At 38.1% G+C, this 24,944-nt stretch overlaps 1 protein-coding gene across 9 annotated transcripts in view; it reads left to right on the top strand.

Annotated features, from left to right (window-relative positions):
- LOC129417213 (gephyrin) overlaps positions 1–24,944 on the top strand; it is a 110,586-nt gene that overhangs the window by 22,427 nt on the left and 63,215 nt on the right. For all 9 annotated transcript variants that reach the window (XM_055171739.2, XM_073864701.1, XM_055171741.2 and 6 more), the window contains exons 2-6: positions 11,628–11,706; positions 18,093–18,150; positions 19,788–19,880; positions 20,044–20,138; positions 20,255–20,321. In XM_055171739.2, coding sequence (XP_055027714.1) covers positions 11,628–11,706; positions 18,093–18,150; positions 19,788–19,880; positions 20,044–20,138; positions 20,255–20,321 — 392 coding nt within the window. The remainder of the gene's footprint in view (positions 1–11,627; positions 11,707–18,092; positions 18,151–19,787; positions 19,881–20,043; positions 20,139–20,254; positions 20,322–24,944) is intronic.

Below are 24,944 nucleotides of genomic sequence, written 5' to 3' on the forward strand. Positions count from 1 at the left end.
AACGATATATCTTGCTGGGATGACGCGCGGGTATTTTAGTTTATTATAGCTCAAATGAGCATGTGGCGCGATATTCTTTTATGCTGCTGAATGATCTCCGTTTCAACGCAGTAAGTGACGAGCTAACTTACCTGATATCTGCTTCAGTGCAGTTTGCTGACATTTCTCGTCGTGAATGTTGTAAATCCCTCATTTTAAAGAGTTGAACCAACTTCATGTTGCCATGACACACGCGTCCTCACTACGGCACGTGGGTCATTGTTTATGCGTCTCATTTATCATTTCCTGATAACTGCTTCAATCTAGTTTGCAACATTTCTCGTGGGGAATGTTTATATGCATGTTATCTCTCGTTTAAGGAGCTGAACCATAACTTTTGTTGTGATGATGCGTGCGTCCTTACTACGACACGCCTATTACGGCATTGTTTCGGCTTCTTGTTCACACAGAGGGTTTTCCGTGTATCTGACTAGGTCCTCTTTCCGGCAACGATCCCAGAAGATTAACGGGACAAGATTGTGTTCACACATACGCTTGTCTGGCAATTTTATGGGTATTTTCTGGGACCAAAGGTCTGTGTGAATGGGGTTTTTGTGTCATGTCATGAACCGAAAGATTTTAGGTTTGTTTTCTTTTTGTAACGCATCTCCCCGTGTACTTTTAATAATTTGAAACAAGAATTAATAAACAAAACTATCGGTATCTATTGGTATCACCATATTTCATTTTAAAGTGCTCATTATACTTTTGCGTAGGACTTACGCCGTCGCATTTCCGTATAGGGTAGGGGTTCTAGTGGACCAACCACAGTGCTTGCAGTCACAGTTTTGCAGAGGTGCACGTCAGCTTATGCAGAGCTATGCACAGCCTACGGCATAGATCCTATGTGGACCACAAATCAGGCTTTAGTAATCAGATTTCGTATCGGCACACAAATATTGTATCTGTGCATCCTTACTACTAATTATTTGGTATATGGTATATGTTGGATTACCAGTCCCTCCAGAAAAACGCGATTATGTGATCGCATGATTCAATGCATAATCAGCCAAAGTCCGCATATGCTGGGGCCGCATTTTTCAAATATGCCACACTTTCGCTGCATAAATTGCAGATTTCCTTGTGCAAAATATGCGGGACTTGCATGATTTCATAATCCCCACATTTTTGTAGCAAAAAGTCGGATATATCTTAGCAGAAAGTTGAAAAATTTTGCATTTACTTCACACAAGCCCTGTTGCTATGGGAACGTTATGAAGTGACGTAATTACACGACGTGAACGTCATTGAAAACCCACAAACCCCAACCGCAGTTTTTGCAAGTCCCCGCAGTTTTTGCAAGTCCCCGCAGTTTTTGCAAGTCCCCGCAGTTTTTGCAAGTCCCCGCAGTTTTTGCAAGTCCCCGCAGTTTTTGCAAGTCCCCGCAGTTTTTGCAAGTCCCCGCAGTTTTTGCAAGTCCCCGCAGTTTTTGCAAGTCCCCGCAGTTTTTGCAAGTTCCCCCAGTTTCTTTGCATAAAATTGCATAAATATCCTGCATATTTCATCACATTTTTTAAGACAACTTGCCGCAAGATCAAGGATTTTTGCCCGCAACAATCACAAAAAAACTCCACATTTTTCTGGAAGGACTGGATTACCACAGAAATACTATTTTATTTGCTATGCCATTTGCTATGCCATTTGAAGTATAAATAATATACTAATTGATTAGAGTTACGTTTTATATATGTACTGATAGTTATTTAGGTGCCCATGATGTAGATGCTGTAGAAAAGCGCAACCATGTCCCCTGTTGCTATGGGAACGTTATGAAGTGACGTAATTACGCGATGTGAACGTCATTAAAACTCCACAAACCCCAACTGTGGTTTTTGCAAGTTCACGCAGTTTTTGCAAGTTCCCGCAGTTTTTGCAAGTCCCCGCAGTTTTTCGCAGTTTTTGCAAGTCCCCGCAGTTTTTCGCAGTTTTTGCAGGTCCCCGCAGTTTTTCGCAGTTTTTGCAGGTCCCCGCAGTTTTTCGCAGTTTTTGCAGGTCCCCGCAGTTTTTCGCAGTTTTTGCAGGTCCCCGCAGTTTTTCGCAGTTTTTGCAGGTCCCCGCAGTTTTTCGCAGTTTTTGCAGGTCCCCGCAGTTTTTTAGCAGTTTTTGCAAGTCCCCGCGGTTTTTGCAAGTCCCCGCGGTTTTTGCAAGTCCCCGCGGTTTTTGCAAGTCCCCGCGGTTTTTGCAAGTCCCCGCGGTTTTTGCAAGTCCCCGCGGTTTTTGCAAGTCCCCGCTGTTTATAAAATTGCATGAATATCTCGCATATTCACATTTTTTTTAAACGTGCCGCAAGATCAAGGATTTTTTCCCGCAACAATCACAAAAAAACTCCACATTTTTCTGGAAGGACTGGATTAACATAGAAATACTATTTTATTTGCTATGCCATTTCTATTTGAAGTATAAATAATATACTAATTGATTAGAGTAACGTTTTTTATATATGTACTGAATACTGATAGTTATTTAGGTGCCCATGATGTGGATGCTGTACTGTAGTAATATGGTGTTTTATTCCTATACTTCCTATAATGGCATTTAATGTGTCAATATTAAAGGAGATAGATACGTATCAAACATCTGTGATGTTGACCTACATTTAATTGGTCAATGGTGATTATGATATTTAGAGATCAGGGTGGCCAGTGACAATGTAAAAAATTGAAATGGTGAAAAAGCATTGTAAAGAGAACTGTTGAATTTAAATGACCACAAAATAACTTCTGTTAATAATCTAATCATGTCAGAATGGCCATAAATTAAAATTGTCTGCCAGTATCTCTTCTTGTTTCTGACCATTAACATTTTGATGTCTTAATCTCTATGATTCTTTCACACTCTCGGTAACTTATGTTACACATTGGCAGTAGATTCTTCTTTTACCTTCACTGGTATACAAACACACAAACAGACGTTGGTTTGCATGCTTGTGACAAGACGTTTTTGCTGTCTCTCTGAGGAGATCTCACTTCTTCTGCCTCCTGCAGGGAACACCAGCCTATTTATAGATCAAGGGTTAGAAGGAGAGAGAGAGCGAGAGCAAGAGATGAGGAGAAAAGAGAGAGGGGTGAGAAAATACTGCAATTATGAAGCAAGTGTTGCAGCGAGCACTTGTGCGTGATGGGGAATGTGACGGCGAACACTAGCGCTTTATTATTTATTTACACAGCACAGGTCATTCTGCACGATTTTGACCTGTTTCGAGCTGCACTAGAGTATTTTATGTTCCGTGTTTGAAATTTGTATTTATTTCTTGTATATCTATATGCTTTTAATACTAAGGCTGGTACCTACTAGGAGGGGTGGGCAGTATTACCAAAATCCTTTTGACGGAATGAGTCATTTTATTTTACGGTAACAGTTTATTTCACGGTATATATGTATTTCACCTTTGTTTGTTTATAGTTGTTTTTTGCCACTCACTAATTAGCTTTTAACTAAATGCTCAGCAGTTTTAAAAATATAATAAGTTAAAGTTAGTGTTAAAGGGAAAATGCACTAAAGATAACAAAAGATATGTCTTTATAGACAGAATCTTGTTTTAAAATGTCATTTATTTTGTAGGCTATTGAAGATATAGTATGCATTGTATTTTTGTATTTATGCATACATTACATTAAAAATAGGCATGTAACAAACAAGTATAAATATGCACAAACCAGACAGGGAAAAATATCTTTATGAGAGATCTTTAGATATAGAGATTATAAATATGACAGGTGATGATTATGGAGTCTGTTTTGAGGTGATCGTGTCACCCTTTCTTTATTAGACTTGCACCTTAAGCCCGGGATACACTGCACAATTTTTGGCTCTTCCAGATGAAAGATTGCCATCTTGAAACAGTCGTGGCGATTTCTGTGATCGTGGCTCTTCATAGGTGGTCCTATGTCGTACAGTGAGAGAGGTTCAAAGACGGCCATTGTACCGGTCTTGCCTCCAAAGATAGCCTGCGGGTGTTTTCTGACAGTCTCAGAAATTCAGCATGATCAACGCACACTGTGTTTGCTGCCACGACATGCGTACTGGTATTTGTTTACCACTAGCGCATGCTGGTGACGTATAACGTGTGACGCAGCCGTCGAAGCCTCCATGTCATCATCATACAGGCCCTGTCCCAGTATCTGCACTTCCGCCCTTGTGCCCCTCAATGCGCATTCTCGCTAAGGGGTGCAAGACCGTAGGTTGTCCCGATTCTCTAATGGTGTTCTCCAGGAGTGATCATAAGTGCACTTAATGCACCCCTTTCGCAAGTGCACATCAAACCGCACTTTGCTATAAGCTATTACTCAGAATCCTTGTAGTGTCGTGACGTTTCGAACAGCTAACCAATAGACCCCTTCACGGTTCACGTCACAGGCGGTTCCCACTGCGCATGTCGGGGTCAGAAAAGCCATTACAGCAGATTGAGTTGCGTATTATTCGGTATCGTCAAAAATGCCTACTTACGATGTGGGATGTGAAAATCGCACCAGGTCTTCCGTTAAGTTTTTCGCGATTCATGCAGAATTTTAAAAAACAAAAAAATACAACATCTGCGGCTGCAAGCAATTATCGTGCAGTTTGGAACAATGCAAATACCAAAGAGGCTTGTGTTTGTAGTGCTCACTTCATTTGAGGTAAGTCATCATTTTTCAGCCCTGTTAGATTAAATTATAAAGCCTGGATGGTATGAACAGTTTGACCCCATGCTGCGCACGCACCCGATAGTCATTCAATGTTTACAAACCTTGAAGGGGTCTATAAGGGAGCAAAAACGGTTGCTATGGTCGGACGCCGGGAAAACTCAGAAGGAAAACATTTAAAATGTTAATTTCACAAAGATTAGTTTAATGAGGAAGTTCATACTCCTAAAATAATAAGAGTTTAATGGCTTACTTCAGTAATATGTCACGAAACACATAAGTATTAGTGGTAATATTAGCCAACATTTGACTTTATAGTACATTGTGAAATAATTAACAGCTCGAAAACGCTCTGAGCAAGAGTCAAACCGGAGCAGTAATAAATTTCAAAGCTTGTCATTTTATTCTTAAGACAAACATTTAAGATGTTCTTATGTAAATATTTGAGAATATAAGAAGTGTTCGAGAATTGCACTTAGAAACATTCTTACGAACTTCTTATAATTTATCTAAAGAACTTTCTTATTTTTTATCTTAAGAATGTTTTCGTGAATAGCCCCAGAGCACGACAGAAGTGACGTAGATAGTGATGTGTGCAAAAATGTCCCAATTCTGCGCTTCACAGCTTCGGGCCCTTGCGCACTTACTCTGCTAAGTGCACTTTCAACAAATGTCCACTTCAAGGAAGACCTTAGGGCGTAGTGTGAATATTGGGACAGGGCCACAGTCTACATGCTTGTTGTACCCAAGTTTGAACGCTCCATGCCGCACAGTGTGATAAGGTAGTGATCTTATAGGCGTGTAAAAATCCTGTAGTGCATTCCGGGTTTTAAAGGGATAGTTCACCCAAAAACCAATAACTCACTCTCATGTTGTTACAAACCGGTATGGATTTCTTTGTTCTGATTAACCTGAAGGAAGATATTTTGAGGAATATTCGTAATCAAACCATTTGTGAGCCCCATTCACTTCCAGTGCTCTTTTTTTCCCCAATTATGGAAGTGAATGAGGCTCATGAACGGTTTGGAAATTACTCTTTCATTTGTTATGAGTGGATTATTTTTCGTATCACATATAGTCTAATATGCAGGAGTGCTAAGTTGGCCACGCCCACTTATTTACATTACACGGAATAGAAAAATCTGTTACGTTTGACTTTTATTTCACGGTATCTGAATTTTCCACCATAACGACCAGGCCTATGTACCTTAAGGGGTGGTTTCCCAGACAGGGATTAGCTTATGCCAGGACTAGGTCTTGGTTTAATTATGAAATATAACTTTTTTAACCAAAATGCCTTACTAAAACATTACTTGTGTTGTGTGCATTTTGAGGCAAAACAAATGGCGCTGATGTATTTTAAGATATGTCAAGTTGTTTTCAGTTTGGAAAGCTCCTACATTTATTTTAGTATAGGACTAGTCTAATCCCTGTCCGGGAAACCGCCCCTTATTGTTCAGGGTTTCACGCAGAAAATTTGTTAGTTAAGGTTGTAGGGTTGTGCGGGTGGGCGGGGTCGGTGGCATGGCAATCAAAGGGGCGGGGCGTACGCGTCATGATGAAAAGATTTTTATTTAAAACACTCAAATAAAACTAAATTTAAAAAAAACTATGACAGAAAATGAACACATACTAGATTATTAATGAATTAAATGTTTCATCAACTGGCTAGTTATCCCCCAGACAGTGACGGACCATGTTTCTCTCATTTCGGCCATGTGGTGCGCGTGCCCGCTCACGGTGTGAAGTGCATCCACACTATTCTCCGAGATGCAGTTGACGGCCTTTTGTGCAGTGAAATTTTTTTTTGGACGACCTAGTTAAGGTGGTAGGGTTTCCCAGCTTAGGTGGGCCGCCCGAACTGAAAAGTGCTGCAGGAAACCCTGATGTTTTACTTATAGCTCTATATGTTGTGGCATTTAGTTCTCATATTTCTTCTGAAATGTGATGTATTTCCTGGTAAAACAAGATATTGGTTTAAATTAACTCTTTCCCCACCAGCGTTTTTTAAAGTTGTTAGCCAGCACCAGCATTTTTTATGATGTACACAAAAGTTTAATGCCTTCTAGAAAATGTTCTTCTTTAAGTATATAAACATACAATACATCAAATGAAATAACAGACCCTCTGCTTTAAAAAATTTCATACTCCTAAAATAATAAGAGTTTAATGGCTTACTTACTATGTCACGAAACACATAAGTATTAGTGGTAATATTAGCTAACATTTGACTTCATAGTACATTGTGAAATAACTATCAGCTCGAAAACGCTCTGAGCAAGAGTCAAACTGGAGCAGGGTAGAATAATTAATTTCAAAGCTTGTCATTTTATTCTTAAGACAAACATTTAAGATGTTCTTATGTAAATATTTGAGAATATAAGAAGTGTTCGAGAATTGCACTAACATTCTTACGAACTTCTTATAATTTATCTAAAGAAATTTCTTATTTTTTATCTTAAGAATGTTTTCATGAATAGCCCCAGATCATGACAGAAGTGACGTAGATAGTGACGTGTGCAAAAATGTCCCAATTCTGCGCTTCACAGCTTCGGGCCCTTGCGCACTTACTCTGCTAAGTGCACTTTCAACAAGTGTCCACTTCAAGGAAGACTAATATGCAGGAGTGCTAAGTTGGCCACGCCCACTTATTTACATTACACGGAATAGAAAAATCTGTTACGTTTGACTTTTATTTCACGGTATCTGAATTTTCCACCATAACACCATAATTTTCCACCATAACGAATAGTCATTTAACCTGTTAGCCCTCATTCCATTTTCCGAACCCCCCCAAAAAAACTGTCATAGCCAAACTAAAATAGATACAGTTTATAAAGTCTTTGCACTAAAAGCATAAGTTTGGTCTCATTTGAAAGCAGACACTTGGAAGTTTATTAAGAGGTGAACATTAGTTACTTTCATAATGAAAAAAGTTGTTATAGAGAGCTTAAATTATTCTTTTTTATAAACTCCACCAAACATGTATGAAATATTGTTATGAAAATCTAAATGAAATTGGCCTTGGAGCAATCTAGAAATGCTCTGCAGTTAAAGCCACAGGTCTGACCATGTTCTGTTTTAAATCTGAAGATGATACCTCTAAAACTCTGTATTTTATGAAATGTTTTTTAGACCCATGTCATGTAAATTTATTTAGAGAAAACAGCAAAAATGCTAAGCTAATGTTTGTTTATTTATATCTCACAACATCCTTTCAGTTTATTGTCCTATTGCTCCGTGTTTTAAACAGACTCATTAAATAAGCATCCGGATGAGTCATTAACAACTTTTAATCCGGGATATTGCTGTCTAAATGTTTATTTTATTATTATAAACAATATAATAATTGCTCATAATTTCTATTTAGTGTTTTATTTCCTCCTTTTGTCTCAATTCACTTTCTTTTTATTAAAGTCCTTTCTTACAAAAAGAAACTTACCTTAAAGAAGCTTTACCAGTCAAAATTATTCCTAGAAACACATATCTCATATCTCCAGACAGCAGATGTTTACAGAACAGCTAGTACGTTAGCTTAGCATACCATCAAAACACTACAAATAAAAGCATTTATAATAAAACTCACATTATAACATCAAAAGTCGAGTGCTTAAACAATCATGCGTGATCTGATGTGGCTTTGGATCATAAAATAAGACCGAAAATAAACAATTTTATGTTATTTATGCTGTTAGCTTAGCATAGCATTATAATATACAGTACTGTTATGAAAATAACAGACATAGCGTTAAAAATACAGACAAACCATATATAATCTTAATCGTGTTTATTGTCTCCATGGTTTTAAAACATCAAAACATCTTTATTTGCATGTTATTATAAAAACAGCGATCGCTCGTTGCAGGTCACTGTTCAAGTTCACGTCTGACTGACAGCTGCTGCTGAGCTGAGCTATGACGTCTTATTCTTTCTATGAAAGTTTATGAAAGAGTTTCAGACTTTAGCGCCCTCCGGCTTCACGTATGAATGAAACAAACTGAGTGTGAATGACATGCAGACTCAAACTTGCTCATATCGCCATATTTGGAATAAATATGGGTGAAATATTACCCCCACTGCAGAAATTTAAAGTAAACATATAAAATTTAAGTAATATTTCTCCAAATATGCATACTTTGAATTAAAAGCCCGGATAGATGTTGTTTTATCGAGTGCTTTCATGACGATCACGGAGGAGTATTTTTATCAATGAGTGCGGCGGCTGAGGGTTATATTTCAAATTAAAGGTATGTACCGTTTTTCATTTTCATAACGCCTGACAAAAATGAAGAAATTACTGTTACTAGGATTCTCAGATTAAAATAAAGGTCAAAAACTAAATCTTAAATCAAAACACTTTTTAATGATGTATAGTTGTTTAATGTAAGTACATTTAAACTAACAGTAATTTAAATTATGTAAATAAATAGCTCTTCAGTACATCCACGTCCTCGCGCAGGTTATCAAGTTAAAAAAAAAAAACATTTCATCCTACCTTTATTTTTTGTTTTTATCAACTCTCAAATAAGGAAAGGTTTCTTTAAAAATACCCTATTCATACCTGTCAAGTTTTGGATTTGAAAATAAGGGAAATTTTCCGGCACCCACCGCGAACAGTCCCACCACCAACCCAAACAAGCTCCAGTATTCCTTACATTTTAAGACTGGTGAGGGACGGATAATATTTTTTAAACCAGTGCTGATAATTGTGTTAAAATTAACTAAACAAACTAATTCATTAGCAAGAAAACTAGTGAAACACACAGCTCTGTGAAAACTACATTTCATAAGTCACACTCAAACTGTACATACTATACACACAAATTTGCATCTGTACAAAACCCACTGGCCTTAGGTTGAAAAGCCTTATTTTAACTTCTTTTGCATCATACCTTAATGCCAAAATTATTTATAAACCATTCACTTTTCTTTGTAATGAGAACTGTCATTTAGAAAATGAAAATGCTAGATGGGGCAGTGGCCCAAACCAAAAAGGGCACTACGGGGGGGGGGGGGGGGGGGGGTGGTACTATGGTTTAAAGTATTATAAATAAATGATGTGTTACTATATTACTAGCATCAACTTAGATAAGTGATTACAAGTGATTATAATGGGAAAATATAATAACAAGAATTAAAGTGTGACAATAGATATTTAATATGATTTACCTGCTGGCTTGATGGAGCTTTGAATCCATGTTTGCAATGTTGAACTGCCTTTACCAGCCTCCCTTTCCGTGTTCTGTCTTTATTTTGTGAAGCCATTGGTGTTTTTTGTATTTTTGTCTACAAAGTGTGCCAACAACAGCAAATTTTGTGTTTATGTTAACTTAGATCTAGCATTTTAACGATAATAATGTGGATATTTTGTTGCTGTTTGCTTGCTAACTTGTTAGCACTTTTAGAACACCGACAGCAAATCATTAACCGAAGAAATACATTAACAAACTTCCAAATTAGTAATTCTGCGGTTTAACAACTGATATAATGTAATAAATCTACCTGTTGATGCAACAAACTTCAGACAGAAACTGTCGTCTTCGCTTTCCAGGCAGAGAGTGCACACAGAGATGCTTTGGAGCGGGTGGGAAAACACGAAGTGGATTAGCGGAATCAGTGGACCTTTAGCGATCTGGGATTGGGAATGTTTTTTATTACTCCGCCCGGGCATTATTATTTTTGTAATAACGCAGGTTAAAATACGGGAGTTTTACGGGAAAATACTAATACGGGAGGACGGCGGGAAAGAAGGGTAAAATACGGGACTTTCCCGGCCAAAACGGGATACTTGACAGGTATGCCTATTTTGAGCAAAAAGCTGAGATAATTCAATTTTTGTGAAGGCCTGTTGATACAAATCAGATTCAGAGCTTTCCTTAAAACATACACAAAGTTTGAGCTGTTTTTCCCCTGGGCGATACTTCCAGGTTTTATAAGTTGCCACCTGGTGGATAATAGCGGTATTACGAATATCCGGAAAAACTCGTCATTGGCAGGCAGGGATGCGTTTTCTCTTAATTGACAAGTCAATGGCGGGGAAAGAGTTAAAAAAAGGTTGTGGTGTGATTTTATCTGAAAGTTGATTTAAGCTGCAATTAATTATTTATTTGGGTTACAAAAAAAATCAGTAGTTGAGCGATTACATGTGGTCAAAACGGTCTACTTACTTTACCTTCAATTTCCATTGTAAGTTTATTAAATAAGTTTCATTTGAGTTGTCGGGGAAGATTTCACCAGAAATGTCAGTTTGGCGCAATTTGACTTCAACGCACTTAAAAATGGGTACATAAAGTAACCTGCGATTTTATGTTTTAAGATAGCATATAGAGATAGGGCTGGACGATAAATCGGCATTAGGCGAGTGAAGTATGAATTTTACTTTTTGGTTTGAATAGCGTGTAACAGTATTCTTGCCTTTGTAACATGAAACGCATCACAGGGATCCAGACTGCCACCAAATGGTGCCATTTTGCCACCAAAATTAGAGACTGTGCCACTGAATTTTACATCCAGTCGCACATGTGCGACCAGTAAATTTGACCTTTTTTTTTGTGACGTGACACTGAATTTGAAACAGCACGTTGTACTTTCTGCATCTATCATCAAAGTATTTATTAGTAATACAGTGGAAATTAGTAGAAATGTGAATATTTGGTTAGCATGTTGATTTACGGTGTGCGCCCCTAAATTTTCTGGTTGCGCCCTTAAAATTTTCAGTTGGGGGCCACTGTGCTCCTAGTGAAAAAAGTTAGTCTGGAGCCCTGCATCAAGGCCTTAGCGAATGATGCTCATAGTCGGCGCGTGTGTTTAGACATAACTCATATTCTCTCAAACCTCGGGACTAAAGTGACGTTTAAGGAATGAGACGTTTTAGGCCTGCGAATAGACATTGTGTTTTTCCTTGAAATGTTGTGCACTTTATCTCTTTCGTCTCTCATACTCTTTCCGTCTCTCTTTTCTCTGCAGTGAGTGACAGCTGCTTCAGAAACCTCGCTGAGGACCGCAGCGGAGTCAACCTCAAAGATCTCGTCCATGACCCCTCCTTGTAAGTGACACAACTCTCAGTTTACTGTATGCAATAAATCACAGCACATTCACCAGGTCCTGTCTACATTTGATGTTGCCAAATAGTCAGCGTTTTATGTTTACACCCTTTCTGTCTTCTATAGTCTTTTCTTGACTATAAGGACAGCATTACATAGTGAGGACGGGATCTTCACATAATGCAGGTCTCTTGTGGCCAGCTACTACTTTATTGGAGATCTCTCGTGCTTTTGGAAGCCTTCTCGTCTCTTGTCTCAGTGAGAGCAATTTTCTAAAAACTTGTCATTCAAATAAGATTAGCGGTTGTGAATCCTGAAAAATGCTACCTTTTCATGTAAGTAGAGATAGATGGAGGTAGGAAGGACTTTGTCCTTAAACGTGTAAAGTCAGTGGTGATGTAGCGTGCTGGGATCCTTTCATTTGTTCAGTTTTTAATCCCACAATCCTTTGCATGTTGTTTAGTGGTGTCTTGAGTAAGAAGTAGTCACTCACTAAATTTGTTTTGGATCATTAGACATGAAGCCTGTCTGGAAGTCTGTTTGGTTTTATTTATACGTAGACAAATTGCTGCATCCTAATTTATCTACTTATGTGCACTGTATTTGTTATGGGAAAGTATACAAGTATACTGGGATAAACGGATGTGACACTTGCCTAGACACAATCACACCCATCCAAATACAACTTTTCCCATTTCGGCTTCTCTTCTTTCATTATTTCTTATGTATTGCATCACTTATTTAATTTATTAATTCAGCGAAGCATCACTTATCTAATTTATTAATTCAATGTAGCATCATTAAACTCCTCCCTTTCACTGTGAGTTGTTGGGAATATCACCGTTGAGTGTGCATGGATAATGTTGGAGTACTCATTTCAACACGCTACGATTTTAATATTAAATACTAATACAAATTGTATGCAAATTTGGAGTAGACAACAAACAGCCTACATTGGTTTTGATCCCAGCCAATTCCCCCTTTTTAGAGGTGCGACGGATCACAAAACTCATGGTTTGGATCACATTGCGTTTTTTGAGGCTCGGATCGGATAATTTTTTGGATCAGCAAAAAAAGGATGGGAAAAATCTAATAACAAATCAAGGAAAGCAAAGTTGCACATAAAGTAAGGTCTAAAATTATCATTAGGTACATAAATCGAATCAAATGAATAATAACACTGTATTTATTGTATTAATTAAATGTAATTATTCCATTTAATTAATACAATTAATTATTTGTAATTAATTCATTATCATTTAGAGCCACAGAAATGATTTTCTCTTGTCTTGGGTTGTTTGTGTCATTAATGTTAATCAGACTTAAGTAGGTCAATTGAGGTTACTGTCTCTTTAAGACCAAATAGGCACAGACTGACTTCTGCTTCTAATCTATACGCACACTTTAGACATAAACAAATGTTTTTATTAGAAAAAGAATACTGTGGAGATCATTTTGTTTGTATGTGCCCTGTCAAGAACAGAAAGATTTTATGTTCGCTTGCTTTTTGAAACACGTCTCTCCGTGTGCACACTACTGAGTGCCCTTACGCATGCACGCGCGCACGCACAGACAAGGGTAGAATTACAAACAGCGCAGCATAAACAGTCGTACCACATAAAAATGTTACGTTGTTTTTCATTGCTCTGTTAGCCAAATGTATGTTAATACACTTCAGTATGAGACACAGTGACGCAACTCTCTAAAGTTTACACATTAAGAATTCTGATCTTTGAAGGATAATCACGTCTGACTCGACCTGGACCAGACACATTCAACGGCACGTGGGTTTCTGCGTAAACTGCTCACTTTAGCGCATTTTTGCGGTTAAATTGTTTAAAATCACTTGAATGTTAACATTTGCAAACTTTTAAACACGTGCAAATGATAATCTTTCCCTATTTAAATTTGCGTATTAATCCGCGAATCACATGCGAGCAGAACAGTGGGCCTTGATCCGATTAACCGCGATCTGTTGCAGCACTACCCCTTTTGAATAATTGATTTATCTGTGTTTAGCAGCATGATGGCTAAAGAGGGCGGACTGCATAGTACCAGACCACCACAAATATGTTTCTGCTTCAGCATCAAAAACAAAAGCTTTAGTCAGACTCTGGCTTCTAAACTTGACCGGCCAAGACCGCAGGAAGTGTAGGTCCCGAGGTGGAGACACATTGGGCACAGCCAGAAGGTAGAAATGCTTGAACGAGTATTGATGGATAAGGTGTGTGTGTTGTCTGTTGACTGGTGAGCATCTTTCTCTGGTGCTCTGTCAGCTCAGGTGAATTGATTCATTGGAAGAGCTGCCAGTTTTACTAATGAAGTGTGGTAAAAATAGAGCAGAATTAATCATGCCGGAGATATGCGACGCCCGCCATCCTCTGGATGGATGCAATTCCGACGTCTTTGCCTATGGACAGGCAGACGAACAGACGTTTTAGAAAGGGAAAGGGAGGAGACCTGTTCACTTGAGAAATTGAGATGGACGTGTCCTCACGACAGACATGAAGAGCAGAAACTCAGAATTTGCCACCATGGTCATGAAGGGTCTTAGTAGACTTTCATGTGCCTGTGAGTGCGATCCTCTTTTCAACTTTGAGTTTTTTGGGGTTAAAGTTTTTTTTATTAGAGGCTTAAATCAGGTTTTAATTTGTGTTTCTCATATAAGCGTCATCATGTTGCAAGTTTATTTACATGTAGCAGACATTTCATTCATTTAACCCAAATTCATCCCCAGAACTTTTTAAGGGGTCCTAAGAAAATTCCAAGAAAAGACAATGTGTTCAATGTGTAGCCACATATTTATCCAACAGAGTTAGATATTTAGGTAAAAGTTGTGGTATAATTATGAAATACAAATATACAAATGTATGTTTACACCTAGGAATAAAGGCCTCGTACACACTGCAAACTTTCGGGAGTGACAACCGCATTTAAATGCGGGAGTGAATCCCCTAAATGTTCGTTTCATGTCTGTACGGAACAAGACTCACTCTAGAAACAGCTTTGACCCAAAAAAATTAACAGTGTTATGTTTTGCAATAAACCTCTTGGTCTTGGCGTTGTGTAAAATATGCATTTGTGAAGCTTTTACCCCCGCGGCCGACGCATGTCTTCAATTGTTTCCAATGGAAGCGCAGCGTTTTTCAAAACAGCCAGCAGCTGGCGGTTTTTCCGCGCTCAGCACTGAGAATTTAAAGAGATTCAACATTGGGTCAAAGCTCCGCTCGTCAATGTCAGTTCTCACACAGCCATCCAATCACAGTGGAGGAAGGGTGGGACAAATATCATAACAACCAACTGGCTCACAGCTCAAGCATCACAGCTACCAAAGCGCTCCGCTGAAGAAAGCTGACGCCCAGCCGCGTTTAAAAGTTTTCGTGTGCATGCCCCTTAACCATTTATGGCTTTTAGCTCATGAAGCGTTCAAGTTTTTGGTGTTTTTAAAGTGTAAAGGTGCCGGTCCCAATATTTTGATCTTTGAGGTAAAGCATTTGAATTTATTTCGGTTTATTATTGTTTTTTCTTGTTCGCTTTTTTGTGCAAGATCTGGCAACACTAGTCAGCAAATGCTCGTGCCTCTGTCATTTTCTGCACCGCACGTACAGAAGACTTTTCCCCCTTCTAGGCATTTATTTTTTCAGAAGAGAGACCTGTCATGTCCATGATGCACGCATAAAACACTTTATTAACTACTAGTTGTTCAGTTCAGTTATGTACACACTATGCAGAGTTTCTGTAAATGTTGTTGTCACTATCTGCATTTTGTTAATTCTGTTGTACAATGCGGTTGTCAGTCCCGTAAATGACTGAACTGTGTGTGTACAGAACCAGATTAAGCATTAAAAGGTGAAGTGACAACCGAATTAATATGCAGTGTGTACCGGACCAAAGTGAATGCTATGAGAATTAAGAACAGCATAAATTGATCTTTTTTTAAATTAAATTATTATTATTTCCAATAGTATCAGTATATGTCTCAAAGCCACAGACAACGCCTTCAGTCTTGCCCTGTTAGAAAAATGGTCAAAATATGTACCCCAGATGTCATTGGGGCAGTACCCTTTAATAAGGTCCTAATATATACACATTTGAACCAGTATGTGCCCTTGAGATACGAATATGTTTCTTTGAGGTGCTAATAAGCATTCTTTGTTACCAATATGTACCTCTGAGGTACTATTATGAACTCTTTAGGTACAGCTAGTGTACATATTTTGACATTTTTTTCTGACAGTGTGCATTTTCATTTGTGAAATAGTTTAGCTAATTTTATTATCGTAGTTCGTTACTATTCTGTTGCACCCAGTCCTCAAAATCATGCGAATGTCTCTCTTAAAGGGAAACACCACTGTTTTTCAATATTTTACTATGTTCTTACCTCAATTTAGTAAATTAATCTATACCTATCTTTTGCACTTTTAATCTTTGTACAACGCGTTGTGAATGGAGCTAGGCTAAATGCTAACACATTCATTCCTTAGGATCCAAACAGGGATGAATTTAGAAGTGACCAAACACTTCCATGTATCCCTATTTAAAGGCTGTTACATGAGTAGTTACATAAGTATGGTGGCACAAAATAAAACTTTTGTTTGGAGCCATAGGAATGAATGGGGCTAGGCTAAATGCTAACACATTCACAAGGCTCTGTACAAAGATTAAAAGTGCATGCATTGAAAAAGGATAGGTATGTATTAATTTATCTAAATTGAGGTAAGAACATTAAAAAATGAGGTTTTCCTTTAAAAAATGTACAAAAAATCTGTGCACCCACCCATTGAAGCTCCACTGGAGTATCTGGAGCATGTGCACTAACCACTGCATGACAGCTCCATCAGAGTTGGAAAATAGTTTATAGGCTATTTTCAGACTAAAACATCTGCTAAATCTGTACACATACGCACATTCTTGTTTGGGTTTGACAAAAGCACTGCCATTCATACCGCATACACACTTTTTAATAAAATCTCAACCACACAAACACACACACGGTTCTGTCCAGATTCAGGAAGCACTTCTTTCATATTCGACATTCGGCCACTTTCGTGTGTGTGTGTGTACTCACTTACACAAACAAAATACCCAGGTTGAAATCCCAAACTCATCTCCGTCTTAAAGCACCTCTCCCCAAACCCCCAATCTTCACACACCAGTGGTTTCCCTGGCAACCGGATTAAAGAGCTCTGCATCTTTGTGTTCAGCATATTCTTCTTTTAGTCTCCACTCTCTCTCTTTCTTTTTCTGTCTCTATTTCTCGCTCTTTTGTGGGCATTACACCATAATAGTCAGATGGACAGATAGATGTGCTTTGTTGATCCTTAAGAAGAAATTTAGATGCATAATGGCAGCATAATTCACGCAAAGTGAATCAAATATACATGCACACAATGAAAACAGCTTGGATCTTTTAAATTTTCGAACACGTGAACTTGTCCTGTCTTAAAAAGCCTCTTTGGTTGTAAATGTGGCATTGCATTTACTACATACCATTGCTTAGGTTATACAGGTTTAGGCCTGAATGGCCTCTCTTTCAATAGTTTATTGTTATTTGCTGTCTCTGTTAAATATAATAAAAAGATAAACACACAAGTTTTGTTCTAATAAATGGTATTTTAAATAATAAAAAACGAAAGGGATGGGCACCCTTACTCCATCACCAGCTTGTGCCTCAAGGGAAACAATGTGCAGTGGTTAAAAATAAATAAATAAAATGTAACCTACATGTTGAGGAAAATATATAACCAAATGAATTGTGTCTCACCAATAATATGAATAATATTCCTAAAGACAGTAGTAGTAGGGTCTTACACAGGAGATTGGGCCCTAAACAATAAAAGATATAGAAAATATGCAAAATACTGTTTAATGTAGTTTTGTTTTATTATCTAGCCATTTGGATGATATTTCATTATGTTTTTTTAAATATATTTTGAATTATTACACACTGCAGTTCCAAAAGCAGCCACTAGTCTGTGCTGCACTTCACAATTTGACTGCTTCTCCTAAAGTTCAAAGAACGTGTATTCAGATTTTACGCCTGAAGAGAATTTACTCCTGGGAGACTTGAAATCTAGCCACTGCACCAACCTTCCTGTTTTGTGGCCTTAGAAACAGCACGGTCAGAGTTTAATCCTTCACGAGGCATCACCCGCAAAAACGCAGAAGTGAATAAAACTGCAAGGGCGCCATGAAAGAGGAAAGTTCCCCTGTAACTGTCATTCCTGTTGTGGGTGCAGTGTGGAGGGGATATATTTTGGCAGGTTTATGATACCTCTGGCATTGTGTTCCTCTTTCGGTTTCCTGCACACTGTCACATTTGGTTTTTACCTCTCTCTCCCTGCTGTTGGGACTAACACTTGTGATCGTGTGTGTGCTTCATTCACAGGCTCGGAGGCATGATCTCTGCATACAAAATAGTCCCAGATGAGATTGACGAGATCAAGGTAACATTTCCTCTCACCCTTTCCACAAGCCTATACATGCATTTACACAAACACCTTTTTACATTGCTGCCCCCTTGAGGCCAGTAATAGTATTGGACTCTAACCATATGCATTGTTTACTTGATGTTTAGACATGCTTTAAACATGCATAAACAGTGTTGCACTTTAGATATATTGGCTTAAGATGTATTATTTTCCATAAAATTATTAAAATTTTTATCTGATAGCTTTTAAATACAGTGGCATGTATTTGGGCATTTTTAAATGTACGTACCGGTATGTATGTATGTATGAAAATCAAAAGATGAATTCATTCTTATAAACAGCAGTTTATAAAATGTGATTTTTTTATTCATTACAATACACACCACCACCAAAGTGCACACCAGGCCAAACTATGGGCTTTAGTAAACTAAAATAGCAGACAACATGATTTGCACAAGGTGACTGCTCATATAGTGCCCATGCACACAATTTAGGGATGCAACGATCATAGATTTTGTTGTTACGATTATAGTCTGATAAAAAATTGCGATTGTTCGATTATTACGGTTTCATTAATTTTACAACATTATTGTATGAAATCACATGAACACACTTTTGAAAAATTGTTAAATTTACATACATTTTTTTGTATTTTCAGTTTGTGTATTTTTTTCTACACATATTCTGGACCGAGTAGAGATCTTATAAACTGTCCATATGTATTAATTTTAATATTTTTAATAAATCAAATTTTACATAAAAATATAATTTTTATATTTATATTAATATTATTTATTATTTTGATTTGTTTGAAGTTTTAGTAAAAATGATAAGAATCGCTTAAAACAAATAATATTACGTGAGGTCGCACTGGGACATCATATGGCTGGTGCAAGACGAGTTGTTGTCAAAAAATTGTAAAAGCAAAAAAAAGTGCACATTTTTTATTTGGCTTGCCAAAAATGACAACCGTTTCGCTAGATAAGACGTTTCATTTAGATTAAACGTGGGATCGTTTAGAGCCCTTTGAAGCTGCGTTGAAACTGCAATTTTAAACTCCATTAAACTGTAAACTGTTGGGTCCAAAAAAGTCTATGAAATTAAGAAAAAAATTTAAATAATTTCATGCTATTAATTTTAATAATCATTTATCGCTAGAAATGCAATCAAAACATGAAAATATAACTTTATTTACACTAAATTTGTGATCCAAATGCTTTCATGGCCGCCATTTTTTAGGCTCGACCAATCACATTCCCTGTGCACACACACTCATAATATTATGGGAAAATACAATGAATGTATCTCAGGATTCAGGAAGTAACGCAAACATTAGATTTGGACGTGCCTTGATACCTTCCTGCCTTTTTTAATGTACTTTCTATTTTAGAGATTTCGGACGCAGCCTCTGTTTCACACATTCACGCAGACACACAAAAAATATCCATAAACCACCAAAAGTGTGCCAACCATTCTGCATCAAGACGTGCTTGTGTGAAACAGAAACATGTGGTGTAACGGAGCCTTTACGATTACTTAACAGTGACATTTTAAAGCACGGTTAATAATACAACCGGTTAATGGCTGCATCCCCAACACAGTTTGCCACAGACTTGTCAGTGTTGTAGCATTTGTGTGTTTGTGTGTTAAAGGAGACACTGGTGGACTGGTGTGATGAGAAGGAACTCAATTTGATTCTGACCACCGGTGGAACGGGCTTTGCCCCTCGTGATGTCACACCTGAGGTATGTGTGTGTTCATGTGAGTGTGTGCAAATATGTTAATGTAGACGCAGCAGCATCTTTATATAAAGATATATAATGCAAAAAAATGCAAAAGATAAGCTGTTGATTGGTTGTGTATCTCTTATACTGTACACAATTTGTGTGCACGCTGTCTCCTCTACAGGCCACCAGAGAGGTGATTGAGCGTGAAGCTCCAGGGATGGCTCTGGCCATGCTTATGGGCTCCTTAAATGTCACGCCGCTCGGCATGCTGTCCAGGTAAATGCACGGACACGTCCTCTCATTCCCTTTCTCCTCCTGTCACACTTGAACACTAGTGAAGGAGGTATTTTGAATACTAATCAGATTGACTGCTAATCATCTCTTTCCTGTAGACCTGTGTGTGGAATCAGAGGCAAAACCCTCATCATTAATTTACCGGGGAGCAAAAAGGGCTCACAGGTAAGCAGAATGCTTGTGTCCTCTTGTGCTACCCGTTCCAATGCTCCAGTATGGATGACTTCTTAAATAGCATACGTCTTTTAAAAATGGTTTTATACATTTTAACCTTAAATTTTAACTTTTCAAAATCTATCCATCTTTAATTATGTATATTATATTCAATATTTGAAGAGTTTCGTTGCAAAACGAGATAACCACCGTTTTTTTAATTGTTCAGAAATCTTGTTTTTTGGTTGTGCATTCCAATTAATTTCAATGCAACTGCAGTTGGTTTGTTTTGATTTAAACCTTCATAACTTAAAAAAATACAGTAGCACCATAAAACAAAATAATAACATGATAACATAATATTAAACATGTTTTGACAAAAATGTAAAAAAATGGATTTATCTCGTTTTGCAACAAAACTTTTCATTTGTCTTCTTTAATTTTTATGAAGACTTTTTATGAAGCTAAATAGCCCCCAAAAATAATAAGTGCTATAAAAGTAGTGTGGTGTATATCTTTGTATTTTAAATACTAATCAGATACTAATCTTTGTAATTTCTATAGATATGACCCTGCCTATAAAACCCACCTTAAGTAATTTTTTTGTGTTTTCTACATACAATTTTTCTCCTAATGCTCCTATTCTCGTAATTAGATTGAGACTTTAGCCTGGATTTTACAGGCAGGGTCTCTTATGTTCGGTATTAACTCTTTGCTCGCCATTGGCGAGTTATCTCTTAATAAAGAGAAAACAATAGCTTTATGCCCAGCTGCACTACTTCCTGAACTTCAGCCAGCTCCTTGTTTCCTGTCTGCCATTATTGGACAAACTGATTAATCCAGGTGTGTCTGATTATTAGGGCCCGAGCACCGAGGAGCAGGCCAGAATGGCCTGCACCGAAAGGTGCGAAGCCCTATTGTTTTTGCTCGAATTTATTATTTTTTTATTTTTTATTTTTTTTATTTTTTTCAACACTTGTGCTAATTTGGGAGCCTTAACATACTCGAAAAGTCTTGAAATTTGGCACACACGTCAGAGCGTGCCACTAGGCTCATGCAAAGGCTGGAATACGGGCGTGGCAAGGGAGCTCTGTAGCACCCCCTGTAATTCAAAAACAAACATTGGGGCACAGATCGGGCAAAAATGTACGCACATGTACGAGAGTTGGTACACATATAGATCTCATCGACCCGAACAACTTTCGCCCTCTAACATTTAAGCTCCGCCCAACAGGAAGTCGGCTATTTCGGATTGTTTAAAAAATGCATGCGGTGAACTTTTGAATACTCCTTCTAGGGGATTCATGGGATTGACACCAAACGTGGTGATCATGATGTCGAGACATTGTACTTGCTAAATTGCGAAGGGATTTTTGATATCTCGAACGGTTCTGCCATGGCGAAGCGACAAAGTCATGGCGAAATCAGAGAAACAGGAAGTGTCTAATATCTAAGGCAAAAAATGTCTTATTGTGATGACACGCGGGGTGTTTGTTCGTCTGAAGATTCCGATCGCATCGATGTGCCTATTGTGAGTCTCGGGTATAGCGCCACCACCAGGCGCCAGGAAGTGTGTCAGTCACAAAGGTGGATTTTTTTGACAGTTCCATCCGATGTTCTTTTAAATACTCCTTCTAGGATATTCATTCGATTGACACCAAAAGTGGTCAACATGATGCTGAGACATTGTAGATGATAAATTGCGAAGGGATTTTTGATATCTCGAATGCTGTTCCCATGGCAACGTGTCAAACTTTACTTTCATTTTAAAGGCATATTGAAGCCTTTCAGTTCCATGCAGTGAACTTTTAAATACTCCTTCTAGAATATTCATTCGATTGACACCAGAAGTGGTCAACATGATGCTGAGACATTGGAGATGCTAAATTGCGAAGGAATTTTTGACATCTCGAACGCTGTTCCCATGGCAACGCGTCAAACTTTACTTTTATTTAAGGCTTTTTTAAGGCTCTTGGCGTGTTTGGATTAACTTTAAATTTGGCACACACATCAGAGTTGTTGGCAGTTAAGTGTTGACAAAAAGGTCAGATAAAGGCGTGTCTATTTAGTGGCTGACTAGCCCCCCCCCCCCCCCTGTTTGTCTAAAATGTGGGGTTTCTTTTACCTACAGTACCCAAATGGGTCAGTAACAACATTAAATAGCCCACTGATATTTACCCACTTGAGGCCCTTGCCCACCGTGCATCGTTTTCTCGTACGCACCGTGTAGCGGAAAAATAACGTGCGAGGGCCCGCCATCGCTGCTTGCAGCTATATTTGTTGTTGTGACTACTGAGGTCAGGCACACCTGGATTAATCAGTTTGTCCAATAATGGCAGACAGGAAACAAGGAGTTGGCTGAAGTTCAGGAAGTAGTGCAGCTGGGCATAAAGCCTATTCCCTGCCAATGACGAGATTCTACGGCAATCCATATTTCCGCTCTTATTCACTAGATGGCGCACTTACCCAACTTATAAAAAACTAAAGTATCAATGGATTCCAAAAAAAAAAGTGCACTATATCGGGTGTCGGCCATTTTGTAGTGGTGTCCGAAACCTGAGTGAACAATTTCATTCTCTACATTCGTTCACTACTTTTTACCCACAATACATTCTGATTTTGAGGGTACATTCGATCTATCAATAAACATGACAAATGTGACAAACAGTAAGAAAGTAAACTTTACCGTTTCACAGTACAATCAATGAAGCCACACAGTTGTAAGGGTTTATGACGAATCTCTGCGACAGCTCTCGGACGTTTGGTATTTGCGTCAGTTTCCGAAATCGCTCACACATTTTCGATCCCTTCTTCCCCATATAGTGGACTCAGTTGTCATTTGCTATATAGGGAGTAGTGGATGAGTGAACGAGGGAGCGGTTTCGGACGCTGCTACTGTATGTTTTGATAATCGCTTTGAATCTGATCTCTAACAAAAGTATTTTACAAGAATGCAATTATCTCTGAAATTTTTGAAAAAACCTACCCATATTTAAAAGGTGATATTTATTTAAAGGTGCAGTGTGTAAATTTTAGTACATCTAGTGGTGAGGTTGGAAATTGCAAAAAAGTTTCAGTCCACCGTTCACCGAAACGCATAGAGAAGCTATGCTAGCCGCCACCGGACAACCATGTCATCGTTGGAGACAACTTAGTAAAAAACGTTTGTCCGTTAAGGGCTTTTGTAGAAACAAAATGGGGACTTCCATGTAAGGGGACCCTCTGTGTATGTAGATAAAAACGTCTCATTCTAAGAACATAAAACATAACACTTCATTATGAAAGGCCTTTATACACCACTGATAATATAGTTATGTATTTTATATTGCATTTCTGTCAAGAGATCCTTATAAAAGTCACACACTACACCTTTAAAGAAGAAAATTTTTTGGAAGGCATTAAACGTTTGTGAAAATCATAAAATGCTGGCGCTAGCAACTTTTTAAAAAGCGCTGGCAGGGAAAAAGTTAAATAAAACTATGTGGAAGGAGTTAATGTGCAAGTAAATAATGTGAGAACTTTTCTGAGCCCCTCCCCTTCCTTCACCTCTCACATACACTTTCCCCACGCTTACCGTGTTAACATTGTGGCCAATCCTATTACTGCTCCTTCCTCGTGATAGGGCCATGGTATTAATCTCCATTACCCATCAGCCTCGGCCACGGAGCGCTTCACTGTCACTGGCGCTTTGAAGTCCAGAAGCCGAGCCGATAAGGGGATTAAACTTTTAAGAAACCCTTTATGCCCGGTCCAGCTCAGCTACAGCTCTCCCCTTCTCCGTTCCTAAATTAAAGCATCCCTCCATCCCACAGCCAATACCTATAAAAGCAGCATCCTCTGTGACAGAGGCTGGACTGCTTGGTTTTAAATGAAAGCAAAACCCGGACATCACACTATGAGTTTACAGAGTGATACTGATCTGATACTGAGTTGTGTTATTTAAAAAACGAAATATTCTGACTATAAATGATGGGGTAAAGTTTGATACAAACAAACTTAGAAGTGTTATGCTGTGTACACACCAAACACAAAGCATCACATTCCTCGCTGTAAGTTAACTCATGGGATTTAACTTCACATCATGAAGGTTTTCAACTTGCTCGAAAGACACGTATAACGCGTATTCGCGACAATCACAGCGTCCAATTCACATCAATCACATCACTCTATATAATGTCTACATATAGACAGCGGCAACAACATAAAAAAGGCTTTTGTTGCCCAAACCTAACTTCTGGTAGACATCCACAAAGAATCAATAACAACAGAACAGCTTGAGTAGATTATTTCTTATAACAAGCAAAATAAATAACCATTAAGTCACTTTTTTTCAAATCATAGCTAAAGCGTATCAACTACTACACCGAGTTAACATTACTGTGTAAAACTTATCTATACAGTGTCTTGCCTGGCCGTCGAACCTCCATTCATACAGTGATCCATACTGTCCAGTTTTAATTTTCGACAATGTATTTATTCCAGAGGTCAGTTTAGCCACTAGCCAGACCAAAAGAACAAAGACAGGCTGCATCCGAATCCACCTACTTCCCTACATAGTAGGCAAAAAGCAGTAGGCGAGGCGAGTAGTATGTCCGAATGTTCAAAAAGTATTCAAAAAACAATAGGCGTAAAGTA

Source organism: Misgurnus anguillicaudatus, unplaced genomic scaffold, assembly GCF_027580225.2.
Source record: "Misgurnus anguillicaudatus unplaced genomic scaffold, ASM2758022v2 HiC_scaffold_28, whole genome shotgun sequence".
Taxonomy (NCBI): domain Eukaryota; kingdom Metazoa; phylum Chordata; class Actinopteri; order Cypriniformes; family Cobitidae; genus Misgurnus; species Misgurnus anguillicaudatus.